This window comes from Dreissena polymorpha, chromosome 2 (genome assembly GCF_020536995.1).
Source record: "Dreissena polymorpha isolate Duluth1 chromosome 2, UMN_Dpol_1.0, whole genome shotgun sequence".
Lineage (NCBI taxonomy): Eukaryota > Metazoa > Mollusca > Bivalvia > Myida > Dreissenidae > Dreissena > Dreissena polymorpha.
Genome location: NC_068356.1, coordinates 56,429,582 through 56,451,924, shown reverse-complemented (window position 1 = coordinate 56,451,924; position 22,343 = coordinate 56,429,582). Strand labels below are relative to the sequence as shown.

The following is a 22,343-nucleotide window of genomic DNA, read 5'->3' as shown; positions in this document are numbered from 1 at the left end:
GTGCAGTCTCGCGAAAACATGTTTTATTCGCCCACTTTCGGTTTCGAAGGTCATAATCGCGAAATCACGTTTACATTTTTTTCGTATTTTTCAGATGATATTTGGATCAAAGTCAATAATTATTGTGAAAATACTTTATTATAAAGGAATTACGTAAATATACATCAAAATGTTAAGTTTGAAAAAAATATAATTCATCTCTCGGAAATAACCGATCATTGAAGATCGGCAATGATCGTAAAATAAAACGCGGGAAATCATTAGAGGTGCACTACCTTAATACAACAAATTTGTAGTAATTAAACGATTAAAATTATTGTGTAAGGCTTGATCTCAAATAAATTATATTATAAATTATTGAAGCGTGCTTGCCATAATGCATTTTATTATTAAGACCATAAGAACAATAATTATATTCAAATCGTACGATAATAGTTACATCGGTCAGCTTGCAAACACAAAATGTTCAGAAAGACACGATAACAATTTAAAGTCTATTTTACGATGTGCGATGATTCAGAAAAAGACCCGAGATATTTAAACACTATAAACCAAGATTCAGCTGCTACTCTACAATTTAGAGAGCCCCGTTCTAAAATGCTAAACAATAATCCCACGCGAAAGGCCTGCATAAAAGCCAATTGCTACATTACAACGATAAACAGTACTACTGAAATTCCCAAAGGTCCAAAGTTCCACATGCAACAATACTACAGAAACTATTCCGCGCTACAATATTACTTTAATAGTTGAATGCTGCAAAGGCTGCAATATACAATAAAGAGCCCCGCGCTACAGTCAAGCTCTAAAATAGTACTTAACGACTATCACGCTTAAATACTATAGAAAGAGTCCCGTGTTACCCTACTATTGAAAAGTCAAGCTCTAAAAGAGTACGTTACGACTATCTCGCTTAAATACTACATACAGAGTCCCGTGTTACAACACTACATATCAGGCCTCGCGCAACAATATTAAAGAAACAAAGCTTGCTATACATTATAATAGAAAGCTTCCCGCCATACAATATTATAGAAATATATCAGCGCTACAATATTATTGAAAGAGCCCGCCCTGCAATATTACATAATTATTCCCGCGCTACAATACTACAGAAAGTGTCCTGCGCTACAATACTACAGAAAGAGCTGCAATCTACAATAATAGAGAAGAGCCCCGCGATTAAATACTACAGAAAGAGTCCCGCGCTACAATACTACAGAAAGAGCTGCAATCTACAATACTAAAGAAGAGCCCGCGATTAAATACTAAAGACATAGTCCCGAGCTACAATATTACATACAGAGCCCCATGCTACAATTTTGGACACGGTGATCCAAGCAACACTACCATAGAAAGAATCAAGCGCAATCCTACTATATCAAGAGAAAGGCGTCTACATGCTATGAAAATATCTACGCCTCACAACAATAAAGAAACAAATCCCGTGCTACTATATTATTCAAACTTCTATAGTATACGAAGAATTCGGCCCCACAATATTATATAAGAGGCTCGCTTTACAATAAAACAGAAAGAGCACCGCGCTACAATATTATAGACAAAGCCCCGCAATACAATAATATAGAAAGATCCCCGTGCTAAAATACTACATAGAGAGGTCCGCGCTACAATATTATTGAAAAGAGCCCTCCCTTTACAATATTATAGAAAGGGTCCCGCGCTACATTATTACAAAAAGAGCCCCTTGATAAAAACTGTAGAAAGAGCCCCGCGATACAATACTACATAATATATAGTCCCGCGCTGCAATACTACAGAAAGGGCAACACGCTACAATAATATAGCAAGAGCCGTTCGCTACAGTACTGAAGAAAGTGCTCCATGTAACAATACTGTAGAAAAAGCCCAGCGCTATAAAAATACAGACAGAGCCCCAAGATACAAAACTTCATAAAGACCCCAGCGCTAAAAAACTAAATTGAGAATCCCGCCACAATGCTAAAGAAGATATCTCGCGCTATATAGTACTATATAAAAAGCCCCGCGCTACTCTTCTATGGCAATAATTCCGCGCGACTATACTGTAGCAAACGTTTCATACTTCAATGCTATATAAACAATCACGTACTACAATTCTATAGAAAGCAACCCGCGCTACAATGTTAAGCTTTGGGCTACAATACTATAGATAAAGCTCCAAGCTGCAATACTTTATGAAGAAAGAACCTAAACGCTACAGTACTACAGAGAGAATCCAGCGCTAAAATACTTTAGTAAGAGTCCTGCGCTAAAATACTGAAGAATGAGCCATCCGCTACAATACTTTAGAACATACCCCGCGCTACAATACTTAACAAAAAGCCCGCACTTAATAATATTATAGAAAGATCGACGCGCTTCAATTTGATAGAAATAGTCTACATGGCTATTCAAAAAGCATCGAGCTACAATACGATCGAGCCAGTCCCGCGATATAAAATAGACAAAGTTTCGCGCTACAAATTATAGAAAGAGTCCCGCGCTTTAATAGTCCCCCTTGCCACAATACTATAGAACAAGCCTCGCGCTAAAATACTGAAGAATGAGTCCCACACTAGGACACTATAGAAAGAGCCCTACGCTAAATTACTTTAGAACTTACCCCGCGGTAAAATACTATGCAAATAATACCGCATTTAACTATTATAGAAAGTGCCCCGTGGTTAAATATAATAGAAATAATCCCGCTGTAAAATACTATGGAAAGGGCACCGAGCGACAATACTATAGATATAGTACAATACTAAAGATATAGTACCGCGCTACAATTATTTATAAAAACACCCGCGCTGCAATACTATTGAAAGAGTCCCGCGCTACAATACTACAGATAGAGCCCCGCGATACAATATTGTGGAAAAAGCCCGCGCTACATACTGCAGAAAGGGTACAGTACTTAATACTGCACAAATAGTCATGTGTAACAATATTATAGAACAACAATATCATACAATATTATAGAACAAACCCGCAGAAAGAGCCGCACCTTTCACTACTACAGAACGAGCCGCTACTTAAAATAATATAGAAGGAGTTCCACTCTACAATACTGCAGAAAGAACCCCAAGCTACAATACAACAGAAAGAACAGCGCGCTTCAATTTTATCGAAATACCACAGCAATACAATACAGTTGAAATAGCCCTACGTCACAACACTATAGAAATAACCACGCGCTTGAATATTATAAAATTGTCTGCTCTAAATTACTATAGAAAGAGCCCCGATTTACAAATAAAACTAATTTCATATCGGTGACTAGATCGATACAAGATGCAGTTTGTTAAAATGATTACGGCCTTTCTTGAACGACATCAAGCTTAATTCACACCAACCTTTCATATGACGATTGAAATATTGAACCTTTGAGAAATGATATCGTGAAATTTAATCAAACACTTGGTCGAAGTTACAACCCCCAAACAGGTAAACGGTAGCCATTGCATTTACACGTTATAATTTCCCTCAAGTTTCGAATGATTTTCGGTATGGAGCGTTTTATATACTATGCACATGTGTGTGCATTTTTCTTTTCAAACGTTAACGTTTAAAACATAGTTTACAGTAAAACACGGACAAGTTACTATATTTAATAAATAAATACTATTAACATTAGTTTTAAAATCGAAATATTCGAATCAATTATCGGAACGTGGTGTCTATTACGGCTGAGATTACACGGAGGTAGACACGTTAAAAGACTGTGTTAGTGGTGTCTAACCTTTCTGTTATCGAGGGGAAGTAACCACTTGGAGATGTTCGTCTTATAACGAAGTGTTTAGTTTATTCGAACTAAATATTATGTTATAATTAACTATTGTTTTCGAAGTATGTTCTTTATGGTAAGGATTTATTATTAATTCATTACGCATACGAATCCTACGTGAAACGCGAAGGTTATGTATTACTAAACGTATTTCGCTTTTAACCTAATTGTTCAAAGTTTGAAATCGAAAGTGACTTCTTTAAAGTTCATGTAGAGGCTTCATTTTGAAAAATGTGGGACCCCTAGCATTGAACTCAAATTTGACTAAAGGAAGAGTGCCACATTGAAAATGTATACATATATGCTTGAAAGGATGTTTTTCCTTCAAACTGCTACCAATTTTGTACATCAACGTATCATAACATCCACAAAATGAATCAAACTACAAAGCGATTTTAACACTAAAATATACATTATTTTCAAAAATCTGAATCATGTTTATTCCACGTATTTCGGCGGAAAATTATATAACTAGTGAATAATATCGAAATTGACGAGGGCAAGTTACGCTTAAATAGTAAAAAAAGTTTACATATCTAAAAATATCAAAACTCGAACAAATGTCATTTCATCACCATGGGGGCAGCCATTTTTAAATTAATAAAATAGAAAGAAACATGCTAAAAACTCACTCATCGCTTAATTGACATTCCAAACGGTTGACGATGACAAATGCATTGGATTGTAATCTTTCCTTTGATGTTTGCAAACTGCACGATCAGACCTCATAAACACTCAAAAGAATAACTATGTAAGAAGCATTTCACCAATGTTTACAATCGTTGTCGAATCACTGTACTTATATTATTGCGCATAAAATAGTACGCTTACAGACTGACAGAAAGATCGATACATAACTCCGTTCAATTCATCACGGTATACAATTCTATCAATAATATATAATAATACATCGCTTTAACAATCTAAAAGTAGAAATAATTCTTTTAAACGGAGTTTTTAATAACGAAAGTGAAAACAACGGAAGTTGGAATGGATATTCTGTAAGATGCACTTCGGCTACAGAAAAAAAAACAAATAAACTAAAAAAGACGTATGGGGGACAATTTTCAGCTGGAAAATATTTGCAATAGGGTAAGTGATGATATCTCTGCGTGGTCATTTCTGTTATTTAGTGCGATCTCTTGCTGATTAATGTTAATAGTTGTTTTACTAGTACAACACAATTGTCAAAATAAGTACATGTGTTTTCTTAGGTATGTGTATACACATACCCGGTTTTCTCACCACTGCACGTGGTTTCGACCGATTTGTTTTTCACGTTTTTCTACGGATCACAGCGATGGCCACGCTTTTAAAATGGGTAGAAGGAATCGAACTATAAAATCAATAGTTTTGCCAATTTCTTTATTCTTTTACAATTTTATATGTCGTCTGCAATGTATTTCAATTTGAGATGGTGTAAAATTTGCAATTTGGTTGAGAGGTAAATAACAAAATTGTTAAGCCTTTGAAATATAATTGTGACTGTTATTATCCACCGTACCTGGATTTTTAAAAAGTAGTTACGTTCTAGTTATTTTTAGAACTTTGTTTAGGATATTTATCCAAAAAAGGCAGTTGAATAAAAACTCATTTGTTGTTTTATGACAATTATTTTCTGTGAAATGTTGCTAACTCGACCTTGTATATGTATATAGCTTTGCATTTATTCAACTTAAGGTAGTGCATATCCTTCCTAACTTTAGATTGAGATTTTGTAAATTAGTGTAAAAATGTATTGGTTTTAAACCAAAATATGAATAAAGCACACACATATTGAATGTCAAAAATGTGTTTATGTTATTCTATCCGTCTTTAGCTTTAAAATGATATATAGTTTGACCATATTGTACCAAATTCGATGAAGAAAAACCAAAGAGAAGTTTTAATGAAATTTATCCCCCCCATGAACCTTAACTGTAAAAGAATATAGAAATGTTTGGTGTAATTAAAGTCTATATTTATTGTGTTTGTTCTCGGATTATAAATATTGCAATAGCTTTGTAAACTGTAATACATTAATGCGATGGTGAGAGGAAACGAAGCCCATATTTTTTAATTTCTGACATGAATATGCATTTCTAAAAATAACCGTCTCTTACTTCAAAGGGATTCCCCTCACGGGTTTGACATTTTTGTTTGAGTAATATAAATGACTGATGTCATCGTTCAGAATGCATGGCGGATTGCAGTCTGAGTGACGAAGATGTGTTTGTTTTATTAGACAGACAGACAGACATATTTTTATTCAAGACATATACAAAGTACATCGTCTTTATATATACAATCCCACATATATATTGTCACGTGATTTTATACACAAAATAAAAAAGCAGAAAAATATGTTAGAAACACACAAAAACCACAGAAAGCAAAATTCGTGGTTTTGAAAATAAGATTGTTACAAATGCAGTTGTTAATATATTACATACATTATAAGTATATAGGAGATGAATATATTATGACATATCATTTATCAGTCTTGATCGTATAGATAGCGCGTCTTAGACAAACAGTGACAGATTAATAAGTTCCATTTTATCCTCCGTTTTAACAAATTCAAATATTTATAAACAGATGGTTGACAGAGATAGGTCTATCTAGCTCCGGATAAACGTTAATCGGCAAATCAAAATTATTATGTTCATTAAAAAACTCAGATTCGTCATTTTCACAATTAAAAACATTTCCTCCTAAGTTCTTAAAAAAGTCGCGAAAAGCATCTAAAGGTATATTTCCAGATTTATTTTTTGTTTTTGTTCTAAAGTGTTTCCAACAATCTCTCGTATTTTTTCTTCCAAGATCCTCAATCTCATTCATTTTCCTTTTGTAATTCGCGTTTTTCTTTTTCCGAATGATAGCATGCGTTCCAAACAAAGTTTGTGTTCATGACGGCGTGTCTTTATTTCAAATGTTGATCCAGTACGTTTATGATAACGTTAAAACTTCATCTTCTTTCTAAATGCTAAATTGACGAATTCAAAGATTTGACTGAATATATTGTGCTGTAATCAACCGAAATCGGTAAGGCGTATCCAGATTATATTAAGTATTATGTTCAATATTAACAAAATGACCTGATATCAGAGGGCTAAAGGAACGTCAGCTATTTATAATTACGTTATACTCTCTACAGTTTAGTTTTCTTGTTTACAAAAGCGCAAGTTTAAATAAATATTAACATACTTAAAAGTATTAGTTATACTCAAAAGTGAGAGCTTTGCAAATTGGAAAAAAATCACTGTTCCATGTTAAATGTTTTGCCCTGCAATGGAAGTTACATATTTTACTTATCAATAGCCATGGTACTTGTCAAATTCGGTATGAATTCCGGCAAAACGGTTGGCGAATGTGTATTAACAAGTTAAATATATATTTCATAAAATATCATATGAAGTCGCAAGTTTATGGGTTGCGGAATGAAAATTCCTGGTAGCGTAATTCACGGATTGAAGAATAAAAATTCCAGATAAAACAATTCATTACTTTCAGATAAATGACACTGCTTAACTAATATATTATTATGGAACAATTCGGTCATATGTTTAAGGTTTTTTTCGATTAATTAAATTTATTATAAACAATGCATTAATTCAGTAATCTTTATTTCCGATGTCCGATTGTATTATGCTTTGAATTCCAATCATATAATTAATTTATAATATTGCCTCAAGTAGAAATGTCTCTAAATGGTCTTTCTACGTAGTTCGGTTGAGTTTATAATGTTGATTTACTCTACACTATCAAGTCCACAGGGTATTTTAACCAAACAATGATAAACACGGGTCCCGTATGGAAGGTCTCGTATCTGTACGAAAACAACGCCGAACTCTACCGCTATTAGAAGTTAAGTGTCTCCAGACAAACTGGTTCATTTACACGATTACTTTGGAATACATATAATCAAACACTTTTAAATTTGATAAAAATCCGCATGTCTCGCTTGTCAAGTTTATGTGACTACATGCGAGCTAAAGGTATTACATGGATACATACATATATATATTAACTGCTTATATGGATTATTGTCGTACATATAGGTATTTGAACATAAACTTGAACAAGTTATAAACCACATTTGTGGTTATGACAATCTAATCAATTTCTTTGTGAAGCGCCATTGTCCAGATAAACAAATAATGTATGTTGGTCTTTAAAAATTATCTCATGAACCACATGACAGCCTAATTCGTTAATAATGATAAGTTTGAATCGGACGTATCCACAATGCCATTGTCATCTTATTCTTTCTCAACTATAAAATAAATAGACCCCAAAATGTAGTCAACCTCTCTTAAAAAAGCGCAGCGAATTATGCTCAAACTTTCACAATTGAACGTTATTTGTGATAGCAAGCCCTTTTTAATGTACTTGTGAATTGCCTGTGTTACAATATGTTTCATGTGGGCATCACAGTTATGTGTATTTCAGAGTACCGGTATATACCGAAGTTCCTATTCCAGTACCCTTTTTATGTCCAAGTAATCGTTTACATTTGACCCACTGCCGACTCGCAAGAAATGGGGACAAATGTCAGAATATCCGCTTCAAAAGTTCAAAATTATGTGTATTTGGTATTTTGTTGTGCGTTGGGGACACTCGAGTTTGCGTAGGCAAGACCGCAAGTTGGATACGATTAGTATAAACTAACTCTTATTTAGACGCGATGTGTATAACTGTAATAGATGCATGTGCGGAAAGTGTTTTCCCATATAAGCATGTGCAGTCTGAACTGGCTGATCAGAGACGAAACTATACGCTTTTACGCAATGTTTCGTTTAAAGGAGGTCTGTTATAAAACATATCCAGTTGAGGCGGAAAGTATCGTCCCAGCTGATACTTAAGCGGCATGCATTAAACACAGTTTTCCCAGAACGAGGCTCACGTAGTCCCTAAAAAGTGTGTGTACTCAGCTTTTCTTAGACTGCGTAGCGGACTAGGCTCAATATGCGCAACACAATACATTTGTATTAAGTGTCGTCCCGTATTAGCGCGTGAAATGTGCACAGGCTAACCAGCGATTATAATTTCCGCTTACATTTAATTTTGTGCAGATCAGACCCTCTTTAACAAACAATTCTATAAAAGCGGAATGTGTCTTTCCTAATAGCCTGTTCGGTTTGCAAAAGTTAAGCTGTGAAGACATGCGTATGAATTAAGCCCCGTTTTCACAGAGCGCGGCTCATATTTTACTTAAAGTTGTTATGTTATCTTTCAGGGAGTACAAACAGAGAGTACATTTCGAGCACCAGCGTGTTGGTACCTCTGTATCCGACTTACAACGGGTGCCTAGTGTTTGTTATGTTGTCAGTTTCCGCTTACTTAACGAAGAACGAAGAAACCGAGAAAATCTCTGTCACTAAAGACCTGATTACTAGAACCGAGGCGTGTATCGTTTCTTTGAGAATAGGCTGGGTTGAGTAATATTTGTGGGGTATGGTATCCTAGTGTCTGGATACATTTGCGATGCAGGAGAAAAAAACGTAAAAGGTGTTTTTTTAAACAATTTAGCCTTGCTCTGTTAACAGGGTGTTTAATTCATGTGCGTAAAATGTCGTAACAGATTAGCCTGTGCAGTCCGCACAACCAAGGACGACACTTTCAGCCTTACCTGGAGTTTCGATATGAAAAAACTTTCTTTAAAGTAAACAAAAAAATAACAGCGGAAAGTTTCGTCTCTTATTAGCCTGCGCGGACTGCTTATGCTAAATAAATATGGGACGACAATTTACGCACACGCATTAAACTCCCTTTCTCAAAGCAGAATCTCATTTTTCAGAACATCTAGAGTTGAAGAAGTACCGTTACATCAACACTTTGTTGACACAAGCTACGTGGCAAAAACTTAAATGTCATCATAGAGTGTTGAACTAGTTGGATGGAATAATTTTGAATTATGCAAGTAGGCAATAATTACATTGGAGACGCCGTCCCAATACTGTTCAGTGTTAAGACACTTAACCGATAGCACATATTAACTCTGCCCATTTTCATAATAAGTATGTACCTGACGGAGTTGAGTTTTAATCGTTTAAACCTGACACTATTTTATTACAATCCATTCAATTGAATGCCTGCGCCTTCAAATACCGAATATATCAATAGAAATCATCAGACCATTCAGGTTTATTTCAATAGATTGTGTATTGGTATATTTTGAATTGAAGCATTGGGTATTATACTTGAAGTATTGGTTTAAATGATTTGTTAATAATGTGGAGACGCGTGAATCACTGCTATTTATTCAGGCATTAATTTGTTTGTTGTATTATTGAATCAACTCTGAAGTTTAGGAAGCTATCTGTAGAAGTTTAAACACAGTGTTGGCAAGGGAACTAGTGGTAAGATTTACGCAGTTTATTAAATATTAGTAATGTTTTCTATTAATATAACTTTCATTCGTAGAAATAAATTAAACGCTCGCCTTAAACAAAAAATATGTATTTCATATCGAAACTATAATTATAATGTATCAAAACATGGGTTATTTTGGTTTTGTCTTACTAGTTGACGTTGGGACAAATACGTTTTTATCCTCCTCCACAGCTATGTTTTTTTATCACTATAAAATAAATAGACTACACGGATTTTGTTAAACGATAACTTACAGAAGATTGTTTAAGCGTTACACGTTGGTGATTGCCGTAATAACCAAAGGCTCGTATTTCTCATTTCTCAAAAAAACACGCTAAAGTGCCAGTTGTTCCTAAAAAAAACTAAATATATATAAAATTTCCATTTTAAAGAATATTTATAAATACACAAGCGAAACTCTTGAATACTAAATCAGTGTGTGGCTATTTATTCTGAAAAATAAGGCATTAGTACATACTGATTTTAAACAATCTGAATTTAATATATATTTAAAATAATAATCCGTAAAGACAAAGAGAGGCAAGTCACTTTTATCAAGTTGACCAGTTATTGACAAGCGTATACCTTTATATACATTGATATTAAATTGCAATTATTTTTCGAATTGTATACACTATTTTCTAGTATATTATTTGGGCTAATCACGGTACATGTTTGTTTATTAGGAAGGCCTTATTTGTGTCAGAAGATCGTCGAAAAACAAGGGGTATCAGAAACTTTGATCAATCATTAAGGTAAATGATTGACATTTGCTTGTTAAATAGTTTTTCTTATCGATAGTTTATACTGAACATAAGAAATTCAAATACATTCTCAGAGATACAGGCCAACCGACTGAGAGACATACACAAATTGGTGACCACAAAAAATGATAGTATGAGCTAATCAACATTCGCACGATTATATAGAACTTTATCGTGATTGCTTGTTCACACGCACAGATGATAATATTTTTGTAGATAACCGGAAGGCGAAATGTATCATAATATGCAAATATTACCAATTAAAATATTTTCGTAACCGATAAACAGACAAATATCGTTTGGCGGAATTTAATTATTAATTTTAAAATATTCAACGTTTCTTATGTACGTATGACGGTCAAAAATCTACGTGACATGGAAAACGCAGCGAGTATGAATAACTTTAAATTGGCACACACATTTGTTTTATTGAGTTCCTTAATTATGTTTGTTAATGTCGGTAAATTTGGAAGCGACTTCATTAACAATCCCATGTATACATATATAACGTGACGTCCGTACGTTATTGTCATCTGTATACGGGTGCGTAAGCACATTCCTTCATCTGCAAACACTAAGATAGATGTTCCGCGGACGATATAAACTATTGTCAAGGTCACCGTGGTGCCATGGATATTTTGGTCGCCTTGCGACCTGCTTTGGTTCGGTGTTTGGTTCAATCCTCATGTGGAAGCGTTCCCCCCAAAACACCAAGTACTGGCGTCAGGCACAGGAAACGGACCCGAGAGCGTTTCAAACAAGAAGAAATCATTTTAAATGCAATCGAACTAAAATAAATAGGTTTAAAATATGAAATTATTTCTAAACAAACATATTTGCTTGCAATGTTAAAGTCATGTTTTCTTAATGTTATAATTTTAAGGTTTAATTAACTTCAAATACTTGTATGTGCAATATATTGTACACTGTTTCAGTATGAACTGAACCCCTGTATTTGTATCAATGAAGCCAGTAAAATTTCATCAGATCTGACATAGACATAAATTTAACGTTAACACTAAAATAGAACACCTCGGGATAAGCAATATAATTTACCTAACTATGGATTGACAATATAACGTTATATATATAGTTGCAGCGTCTTGTCGACCGTAAGCAACGACACGATCGCTTCAGCCAGTAAATATTTCAGCGACCATTAACTAATTATCGAATATCATTGAAGGAATATACTTTTCATTTCTGGTGTTCAATTCAGAATATTAACATGTGCGTGATAGTAGTCGAGTGGTGGACTTGATTAAGGTTGTAATACCAGTCCGCACAGCCTTTTCAGGCACGCCATTTTCCGCTTTAATGATTTTTTCGTTTCAACGTAGTGCCTATAAAAAGAAACTTCATGTTTGGCCGAAATACTTGACCCTGAAACACCTGCGTGGATTGCACAGGCTAATCTGGTACGACACTACGCACATGCAATTTACCCCGTTTCCTAGAGCGCGGCCCGATTAGTTTTATCAGCCCAGGCTTTTGTTTAAAATTGGAGCCAATTGTTAATTATTAAGTATAAATGCAGACCACCCAAGGTAATTGCAACGGATGTATGTGACTATGGTTCAAAGACAAGCGCTTTTTGAGTGTTTGCAATTTATTATGTGTACGTCATTTAAATAAAAAACACTTCGAATAAGTCTATACACAAATTATGAAAGAATAAACACCACCACAGGACTTTCGGTGATTGATAAATATCAGCTTCAATTCCTGTTAAACCTGCGTCAAAAGGTTGCAATTTGTATATGAGTAACGTAACACGACCGCGGCAGAATGCGGACACAAATTAGTACGTAGTGTAGTTATTGTTATTTGAACCTTCGATGAAGCGTTCGTTCACCGTACGTGCTTCTACTCGGATACACATTCAGTGGTAGTAGTAAACATGTGACGAAGGATATTGACAGAGATGTTTGCATTTGCCTTCCGATATATTGCTGTCTATCGGTCAATAAAAACGGACTTTTATGCGTATGAGTAAACCATGAGGTGTTTAATTACTACGCATACGTGAACAATAATGACTCATTTTATTAAAATAATAAAAACCCAATCACGTGTGTGTTACATAGTATATAAAGACACTGTATGCAATAAACAAAGGTTTATGCATAACACTTAAATAGCTTACAAACACCTATTACATAACACATTTTATTATAAATATTGTTAACGGGGGTTGGAGGGAGTATTGAGCGATGGGATCCGTTAGAAACGTGAATTCGAAAGTGGTGATAGCAACAGTAGGTACGATGTGTTTCGATGTGTTTCGGTGATCTTCTAACTGGAATGAACGTGCCCCGTACACTACATAGTTGTGAACTGCTCTTGATATGGGTCGCGTTCTGGGAAAACGGGGCTTAATGCATGTTTGTAAAGTGTCACTTTCCGCGTTAATGGTATTTTTTGTTTAAATTAAGTCTGTTTCATGTGCAATTTCACCTGAATGCACAGGGCAATCTTCGACAACACTTCTCGCACATTTATTAAGTCCCGTTTTCCCAGAGCACAGCTTATTTTGAATGTTTATGCCCCTACACAGCGGGAGGCATTATATACGGTACGTATCCGTCTGACTGCCAGGCCGTACAATTGGTCCTTCCCACCGGATTTGACAGACTTTTGGCGCTTATCTTTCTTTGTTTTGCACTATATAATATATGGGCCTCGTTTTAGGGAAACCCGGCTTAATGCATGTGCATGCGCAGTTCGTACAGGCTTATATGGTACGAAACTTTCCTTTTAAACTGAATGTTCGTTTAGAAGCGACTTCGTTTAAACAAAACAATCAATAAAGTCGGACAGTGGCGTCCCTGATTAACCTGTGCGGGCTGCATAGGCTACTACGGGACGAATATTTACACATATACATTAAGTTTTTCCAGAGCGAGGCTCATTTAGTCCTCAAAATTGGTCATAGATAATATCCGATTATCCGTGTTGAATTGCTAATAACAAGTAGCATATATGCAACGTGTTTTCAAGGTTGACTTAATCGAATGTAGGTTGTGTCTTAAATATCAGGAATTAAAAACCGTGCGATAACTCAATCATCGCTTTGTGAAAACTGGGCTTAATTCATGTGCGTTAAGTGTCGTCTCACATTAGCCTATGAGTTCGCACAGGCTAGTCAGTGACGAAACTGTCCGCCTTTAATGTGCTTTAGGATGACAGGAAGTCTCTTTAGTAACGGCGGATAGTGTCGACATTGATATTCAATGAGGATTTAAACATGGTTTACTTTTGCAGATCATGAAATATACTTTTTTGAATAATGACATATAAAGATTACATTAAGTGGTATCGTACATTTGTTTATTCTGAAGAGATCAGAAAAAAATGCCAACAATATAAGGCTCAGGTTAATAGAATATAACACACTTCCGTTTGCATATGTGCCGCGTTCTGAGAAAACTGGGCTTATTGCATGTGCGTAAAGTGCTATCCTGGATTTGCCTGAGTAAACCCCACAGGCTAATCAGTGAAGAAACTTTCCGCTTTTATATAATTTGTAAATTAAAGGAGGTCTCTTACAAGAAAGCACATAGATCATCACCTAAACATGATTGTCGCTAATACATGTAAGATACTTACTTAAAACTAAAATTACAATACAAGCGGAAAGTGTCGTCGCTGAACAGACTGTGCGGACTTATGGTGCGACGCTTTACTCACATGTATAACAATCGGTTTTCACAGAGCGCGACGCATTACTATTATAGCCGGATGGATGCATTACTTAGAACGTTTTTTTTTAATAATATTAGGAGACCGTACTTACCATCACAACATCACTTCGGTCTGGAGCCCTATGTTTGCAAGCAGGTAAGCACCAAAAAAGAATATAAAAAAACATTTAATTTTAATAATAACAAGTTAAATACATATTACATAAAATATCATATTAAATCGGCAAGTTTACGGGTTGCGGAATGAAAATTCCTGGTAGCGAAGTTCACGGATTGAAGAATAAGAATTGCAGATAAAACAATTCATTACTTTCAGATAAATGACACTGCTTAACTAATATATTATTACGGATCAATTCGGTCATATTTTGAAGGTATTTTCGATTAATTAAATTTATTATAAACAATGCATTAATTCAGTAATCTTTATTTCCGATGTTCGATTTTATTATTCTTTTTCATTGATTGTGTATGCCACGTATTTTTTTATATGGAATAAGTGACCAACCGTTTTATCTCATCTCTGGTCGCGGTCGCGGTTATTTATGCTAGTGTCATTGAATCTGCCGATATTGCCTGGAAATTAAAGTTATCATTAGTAAAACCATTGTGTTGTTTGCTTTCATTAGGTGTCGTGAGCAGCAATCGAAAATCTCCGGGTGATATTTCACTGTGAAGATGTATGCTTTCAATTTTAATCGCCTAATATTAAGTCGGCAATTTTTTATTTCTTAAATGCGGTTGAACATCGATTATAGGAATATGAATTGTGATCATATAAACTTCAACCCGAACAGGTGCAGATGAACGTGTTGATATAAAAACTCAGTGCATCGCGTTCTGTTCGTGAATACTGTTGGTCAACAGGTGTTCCTGCGCGGCTACCATACGCCATGATTCAGTTTTCATTGAAAAATATCGTTGAATTAACTACTGGACTAACTTCCAATTATTAAAGTTAACAGTTTAAATGTTTGAATCCAAGTTTCGTGAGGCGTCTGCATGTGTCGTGTTTTAACTTTCACTTGAGGCTCAAGCACACTGAGCCTTAAAAAGGTGTATTTCTGTTACGGTAATTGCGACATTAACATATAAATGTCAATGGCAAATGTTCAACGTAAAAATGGCATCGGCGAAAATAATGAGATTATTAAACAACTTCCTAAATACATTCAAAAGCAACAAAAATATATAACAGTTTTGATGTTATGTTCTCAGTACATGTTAAAAGTTTACTTAAATCCATTCGGCATTTAACCGATAGCAAACTGCTAATATTTATTCACGCATGTCATTGTTCAGATAACGTCCTTTTCGTTCAGCAAACTCAAATTTTGAAGAGTGTTATATAGTTTCTAAGTTGTTTCAAAATGAAGCATTGAACTAATTTTATAAATTGAAGAATGTACATTTATACTTTAAAGTATAACATATAAAGTGTTACAGATGCTCTTTTGAAATGTTCTTTTTTTCAATTGCGTAAAGAATATTCTTATTATTTTGCAGGACGACATCTAAAAACTCTTGATTAAACTAGCTACGTGGCGGTCCACATGCCATATCAACACAAGTCGCGTGCGTTACTGCAGTTTTCAAACATTCCGCGCCGAAGAACAACCTTACTGATCGGTCAAGGGCACGGTATTATATTATCTGTCATTGTATTGAGTAATCATAATGATACTTTTGTTCAATATATAATGACTTAAACTTAATGTTGTACATTAACGCAGATAAGTAAAAGGAAAATACATTAACGACAACTCCATTAACTACTGTAATATGTTGGTCCATTGCATGAGGTAAGCGCATAAAAGTAGCAATAAATGTGCCCACTTCATCAAGTGTATTATTTTACTACTAGTTTAGTTCGTGGCATCGAACACACCATGCAGTGTATGTTACAATATCAGTAAAATAAAATTCTATATTTACTTCCATTTTACTTCCTTTTATTTGAAAGATTGGGATATATAAGAGGCCGTTAAACGAATTTTTCTTTTGGAAAACTATTCATTTTGCTCGCCCAGGTATATTAGAGACGTAATGCTATTTATTTAACTTGAGTCATTCAACCGGCATATTACCTGACTAGGCTAATAAATCAATTGTGATGTATAAGGTAAGGCAGGTGTCATATAAGACGTGTCTTTTACACGGGCAGAAGCCATCTTATTTGCATTTTATTGAAAAGCAGTATTGTTAACGTTACATAACATAACTTAAACTTATTTATGTACTGCAACGTGTCAGCTATGATTAGTTTATATGTATTAAATACATGCACGCGTATTCGTGATCTTGTTAATTTTTTTTTCATGACGATTACCCGAACTATTACACATATTCTTGTCCATAAAAGCTTATAACATGGCCTACGCTGCAGGAGTGAAATAACGTAATGCTCAATTTTGTTTTTTACACGGGTGTTATTACACTAGTTATATAACTGTGAAATGACGTCATTGTTGTGACGAAATGACATCGTTATTCCAGCGAATGTCTTCAGTTAAACTCTTTAACAATGTGAATAAACGGTGAAAAGAGCATAAAATAAAGAGAATATTTGTTGGTCATGTTATAAATAGAATCTTAGATTCGTGGTCATTTTGTATTGAATTATTAAACTCGTCATCTAAATAAAGATAAAAACTCGGCAAACCTCGTTGTTATCTTTATTTAGATGACGAGTGCAATAAATTCAATACAAAACGACCACTCATGCAAGATCCTATATTTATCGAATATCTCACTTCAGCACTGTATGGATGGCTGACAGTGGCACAAGACATGATGAACCGGAAAGATTCCGAAGACATGGCAGTGTGTCCAGCAAACAAGACCTGGTAAGATGCAATCGTGATACATCGGCTATCTCGGATTCCTCCGTAAGATAGGCCTCGTGGCTAACGGTCGCCATATTGCCTTGTATTACTACTTTACTACCCAAAAGGTTGTCAGTCTATTGTTATGAGGCTGTATACATGCGCGTTGAACTAGCGCCAAACTTTTTACCGAAACTTTGATATTAAGAGCACTATTAACGTTCATTTGTGTTGCATTTTGACCTATTATCCAAGTGATTTACTTTTCCATTATTATTTAATCACCCTACCATCCAATTTTTAAGATGAAATTACGGTGTTTACAAAACCAACCAAACCGAAAGTGAAACTGGATGCATTACGTTTCGCGATGTAAACATTAAATATTGTTCAGTTTGAGGAAGCGAATCGATAATAGACGTTGGAATATGTATGCAATACAGACTATCATTGCCGATTGTAGTACTGGCTAAAAAATACCTTTTATGACAGGTCATGTATAGAACGTTAATCAAATAGTGACCATAAATCACTACAAATGTCTGGGTTGTTCATTAACCCATTTATGCCCAGTGGACTCTCCCATCCTTCTAAATTGGATCAATTTATTTCCAAAAGTAGGGGTGTCTGGTATATTTATTTCTATATTTAGAATATTTCTTACAGAAATTTCTTTAAGCAAACAGCGCAGACCCAGATAAGACGCCGCATTATGCGGCGTCTCATCTGGGTCTACGCTGTTTGCAATATCCTTTTTTCAGGACGCTAGGCATGAATGGGTTAATATAATTAATGCACGTTTCTGATCTAATTGCCTGTATCTAGTTGTAATTACCATGATATTGATAAAATTAAAACTTTTTTTTCATTAATTAACATTACATGTTTTATTTTTATCATTTAGGGAATATATAATTGTATCATTATCATCATTAAATATTCTGAAAAGGATCTAAATTATCATGATTACTTTAAAGTAGAATTTTTAAATTTTACTCATTATTTTTAATGAATTTGCACATTTGCTTGATTCAAAATAAAATGTATTAATAAGGGTTTCAGTTGTTAGTTTTAACCCTTTTTTAGTTCGATTAAATTTAAAGTACTAACTACGTACATGTATGTGAAATGCTCTTGAGTTCGTTTCCTGGGCCTAGAACCAGTACTTGGGTGTCTCTTGGAGATTTCTAAAGAATGCTCCCACACTGGGGATCAAACCAGTGACCTCCAGATCATTAGGTGGACACCACATCCATTACACATCAGCGACCTTTAATTAGTAAATTACTTTAGTATTGCAGCATTATATAATGTAATGTTGCTACATATTTTTGGAAAATGATTAATGTGCAGTACTAAATAAATCTAAATGCATACAATTTTAATTGTGTATATTGTGTGATTATTAGTTACAAATTCCCTTTTTACAGGTATACTGGATTATGAAAGACTGATAAACATAAAATTGACAACTCATCTCCCCAATGATACTTTGTGTGGCTCATTCTCAGAACAAACCCATAGTCAATGAGAAAACTACAGTGTAAAAAGACCACTTGATTGTGACAATTATGGCTGACCAAGCAAATGTTATCATTTAAAATAAAGAAAACTTCCAGTTCAATATACATTTTATACCAATTATGACATTGGCCAACACAGAAAATAATTATAAGGTTGATTTTCCCAAAATTGACTGTTACAATTGGATACTGTTTTAAGCTTCACTCTACTTTGTCTGAAAATAAAAGTCCTAAATGATGTAATAGAAACAACTACATATTTAATTTTTAGTTTTACAAGGATATATATATATACATACATATATTATAATATCTTTTATCGATGGTCAATCAATTTAAGTTTAACTAATATATACATACACATTTTATACATGTGTATGCTTTGATTCTTTTCTATTGAAGCCAAATTAATATCCCATTAGATAGATAGATAATATCACAGCAGTATTCCTATTTTGTCTGCAAGTACTGCAGAAATCATGGAATATTATTTTACTGAGTCAGCCTTAATCTTTATATTATAATTGTTAAAACAGATTAAGATGTGCATTATACAATTGAGGATGCATCAAGATTAAAAAATGGTACATGTATAAATTAATAAAGAATCAATAACAATCAGAAACTGTGCATTTTTTTCAGTATTGTGTGAAAGGATTTGAAGTAATAATGTGTTTTTGAAATATGATTTATGTGAATTTGAATAAATATATAAAATTTAGTGATTTTCTCAGACACAAACTGTTAATTACATACTAAAGTATTCAAAATGTATTATTGTAATATTCATTCGAATTTTATAGTACAAAGAGCACTTTTCCCTGGCATTTGTATTTATAGTAATTGCATATTTTATAATTCTGACAGCATTTTTAAACTGTGTTCATTCAAGCATGAACACGGTTTCATTTTTTGAGTACTTAAACAAGAGGGCCATGATGGCCCTGTATCACTCCACTGCTGAAAAAAAGGCTGAAACAAATTTCTCTGCATGTGCAAATACTTAAATATAGGCCCTATTTAAGCACAAGTACACTTTTGTGACCTTCTGGGCTGGGTCAAATTTAACCCCAGGGGCATAATTTGAGAAAACTTTGTAGAGGACTACTATATCTCACTACATACAAAATGTGGTAGCCCTAGGTCCTAGAGTTAAGGACAAGAATATTTTTAAAGTTTTCACAAAATAAGCAAGATATAAGCGTATATAATGTTCAATTTTGTGACATGCGGGTCAGGATCAAATTTGACTCAAAGGGCATAATTTGAACAAACTTGGTAGAGGACTATAAGATGTTACTGCATACCAAATTTGGTAGACATAGTCCAAATGGTTTTCGACAAGAAGATTTTTAAAGATTTCACAAAATAGGCACTTTAAAAGCGTTTATTCAATTTTGTGACCCCCCGGGGCATTATTTGAATAAATTTGGTAGAGGTTTATTAGATGTCACTATATACCAAATTTGGTAGCCCTAGGCCCAATGGTTATGGACAACAAGATTTTTAAAGTTTTCACAAAATAGGCCCCATATAAGCGTATGTTCAGTTTTGTGACCCCGGGCAGGGTCAAATTTGACCCAAGGGGCATAATTTGAACAAACTTGGTAGAGAACTATAACATGTCACTACATACCAAATTCGGTAGCCCTATGCCTTATGGTTAAGGACAAGAAGAGTTTTAAAATTTTCACAAAATAGGCACTATATAAGCATATAATTGATTTTGTGGCCCCCAGGGCAGGGTCAAATTTGACCCCTGGGGCATAATTTGAAAAAACTAAGTAGAGGACTATACAATGTCACTTCATACCAATTTGTGTAGCCCTAGGCCTAATGGTTATGGACAATTTTTTTAAGTTATCACAAAATAGGCATTATATAAGCATATGTTCAATTTTGTGACCCCCGGGGCAGGGTCAAATTTGACCCTAGGGATTAAATTTGAACAAATTTGGTAGAGGACTATTAGATGTCACTATATACCAAATTTGATAGCCCTAGGCCGGATTGTTATTGACAATAAATTTTTTGAAGTTTTCACAAAATAGGCCTTATATAAGCATATGTTCAATTTTGTGACCCTCTGGGCAGGGTCAAACTTGACCCCAGGGGCATAATTTGAACACATTTGGTAGAGGACTATAAGATGCCACTACATACCAAATTTGGTAGCCCTAGGCCCAATGGTTATGGACGAGAAGATTTGTAAAGTTTTCACAAAATATACCCTATATAAGCATATGTTCAATTTTGTGACCCCCGGGGCAGGGTCAAATTTGACCCCAGGGATATAATTTGAACAAATTTGGTAGAAGACTATTAGATGTCTCTACATACCAAATTTGATAGCCCTAGGCCCAATGGTTATGGACGGGAGATTTTGAAAGTTTTCACAAAATAGGCCTTATTTAAGCAAATTTTCAATTTTGTGACCCCAGGGCAGAGTCAAATTTGACCCCAGGGGCATAATTTGAACAAATTTGAAAGAGGTACACCCCAGGAACATTCCTAAGAAATTTCATCAGAATTGGACCAGTAGTTTAGAAGAAGATGTTTAAAGGAAAAGTTTATGCATGGATGCACGATGGACACAGGACCTTTGGCCAGTGGAGCTAAAAATCAAATTAAACATTTAGTTTTGATTTAAAATCAGTTTTTATATGCAAGTGTCTATTTCACTTATAAATTAAAACAGCATATTATTCATTATTGAAAAGATTATTCCAAGCTTGATGTTATATTTCAACTTTGCATAGTGTAGTTAATTGAACATTGTATTGAACTGTATGGGCAGCTATATTGTTTAATTTATGTATGTTGTATTATACAAAATGCATTATTTCTACCACAAGTAGACCATATAAGGCCTACTGCTACTAAATAGGCACTGGTATGAATTTGACACTGTTTTTTATGCTCATACAAAACTTTAATTATTACTACACTTTAGTATATTAAATATTTTCAAGTTTTTGTTCAACATTTTTTGCAAAAGAAAAGAGTGTCTTAATGCATTTGAAAATATACTTAAAACAAACTAAAAATGCATTTTAACATACCTTTTTCCTGGTAAAGTGTATTTGGGATGATAAAAAATACACTTGAAGAGTATTAATGCTGGAAAAATGCAGAAGAAAATACATTTGTTTCTGTTAGAAGTGTGTCTTGTCTGCATTTTTAAGTGTATTAAATGCACATAAAATGCAGATAAATACAATGCCAATACTGTTGCATGTATTGTAATGGACATAAAATGCACTTGTTCTTGTAATTAAATGCTTTAGTGAATTGAAATAACCTTTTATAACGTTTTAACAATTAATAATACACATGCACCTTTTTATATAAATTTTCTTTTGAAATGTGACACTTAAATGATTTTTGCACCACTAGTAAGAGAT

The 22,343-nt window shown here is 34.2% G+C and overlaps 1 protein-coding gene across 3 annotated transcripts in view; it reads left to right on the top strand.

Annotated features, from left to right (window-relative positions):
- Positions 1 to 3,749: 3,749 nt before the first annotated feature.
- LOC127867090 (uncharacterized) overlaps positions 3,750 to 22,343 on the top strand; it is a 165,930-nt gene continuing 147,336 nt past the window's right edge. The window contains exons 1-3 of one of the 3 annotated variants that reach the window (XM_052408065.1): positions 3,750 to 3,845; positions 16,098 to 16,232; positions 17,350 to 17,437. In XM_052408065.1, coding sequence (XP_052264025.1) covers positions 17,360 to 17,437 — 78 coding nt within the window. In that variant the 5' untranslated portion in view covers positions 3,750 to 3,845; positions 16,098 to 16,232; positions 17,350 to 17,359. Of the gene's footprint in view, positions 3,846 to 6,760; positions 6,794 to 8,803; positions 10,879 to 16,097; positions 16,233 to 17,349; positions 17,438 to 22,343 lie in introns of those variants that run through there. The other 2 variants (XM_052408064.1, XM_052408066.1) reach the window with 2 other exon arrangements.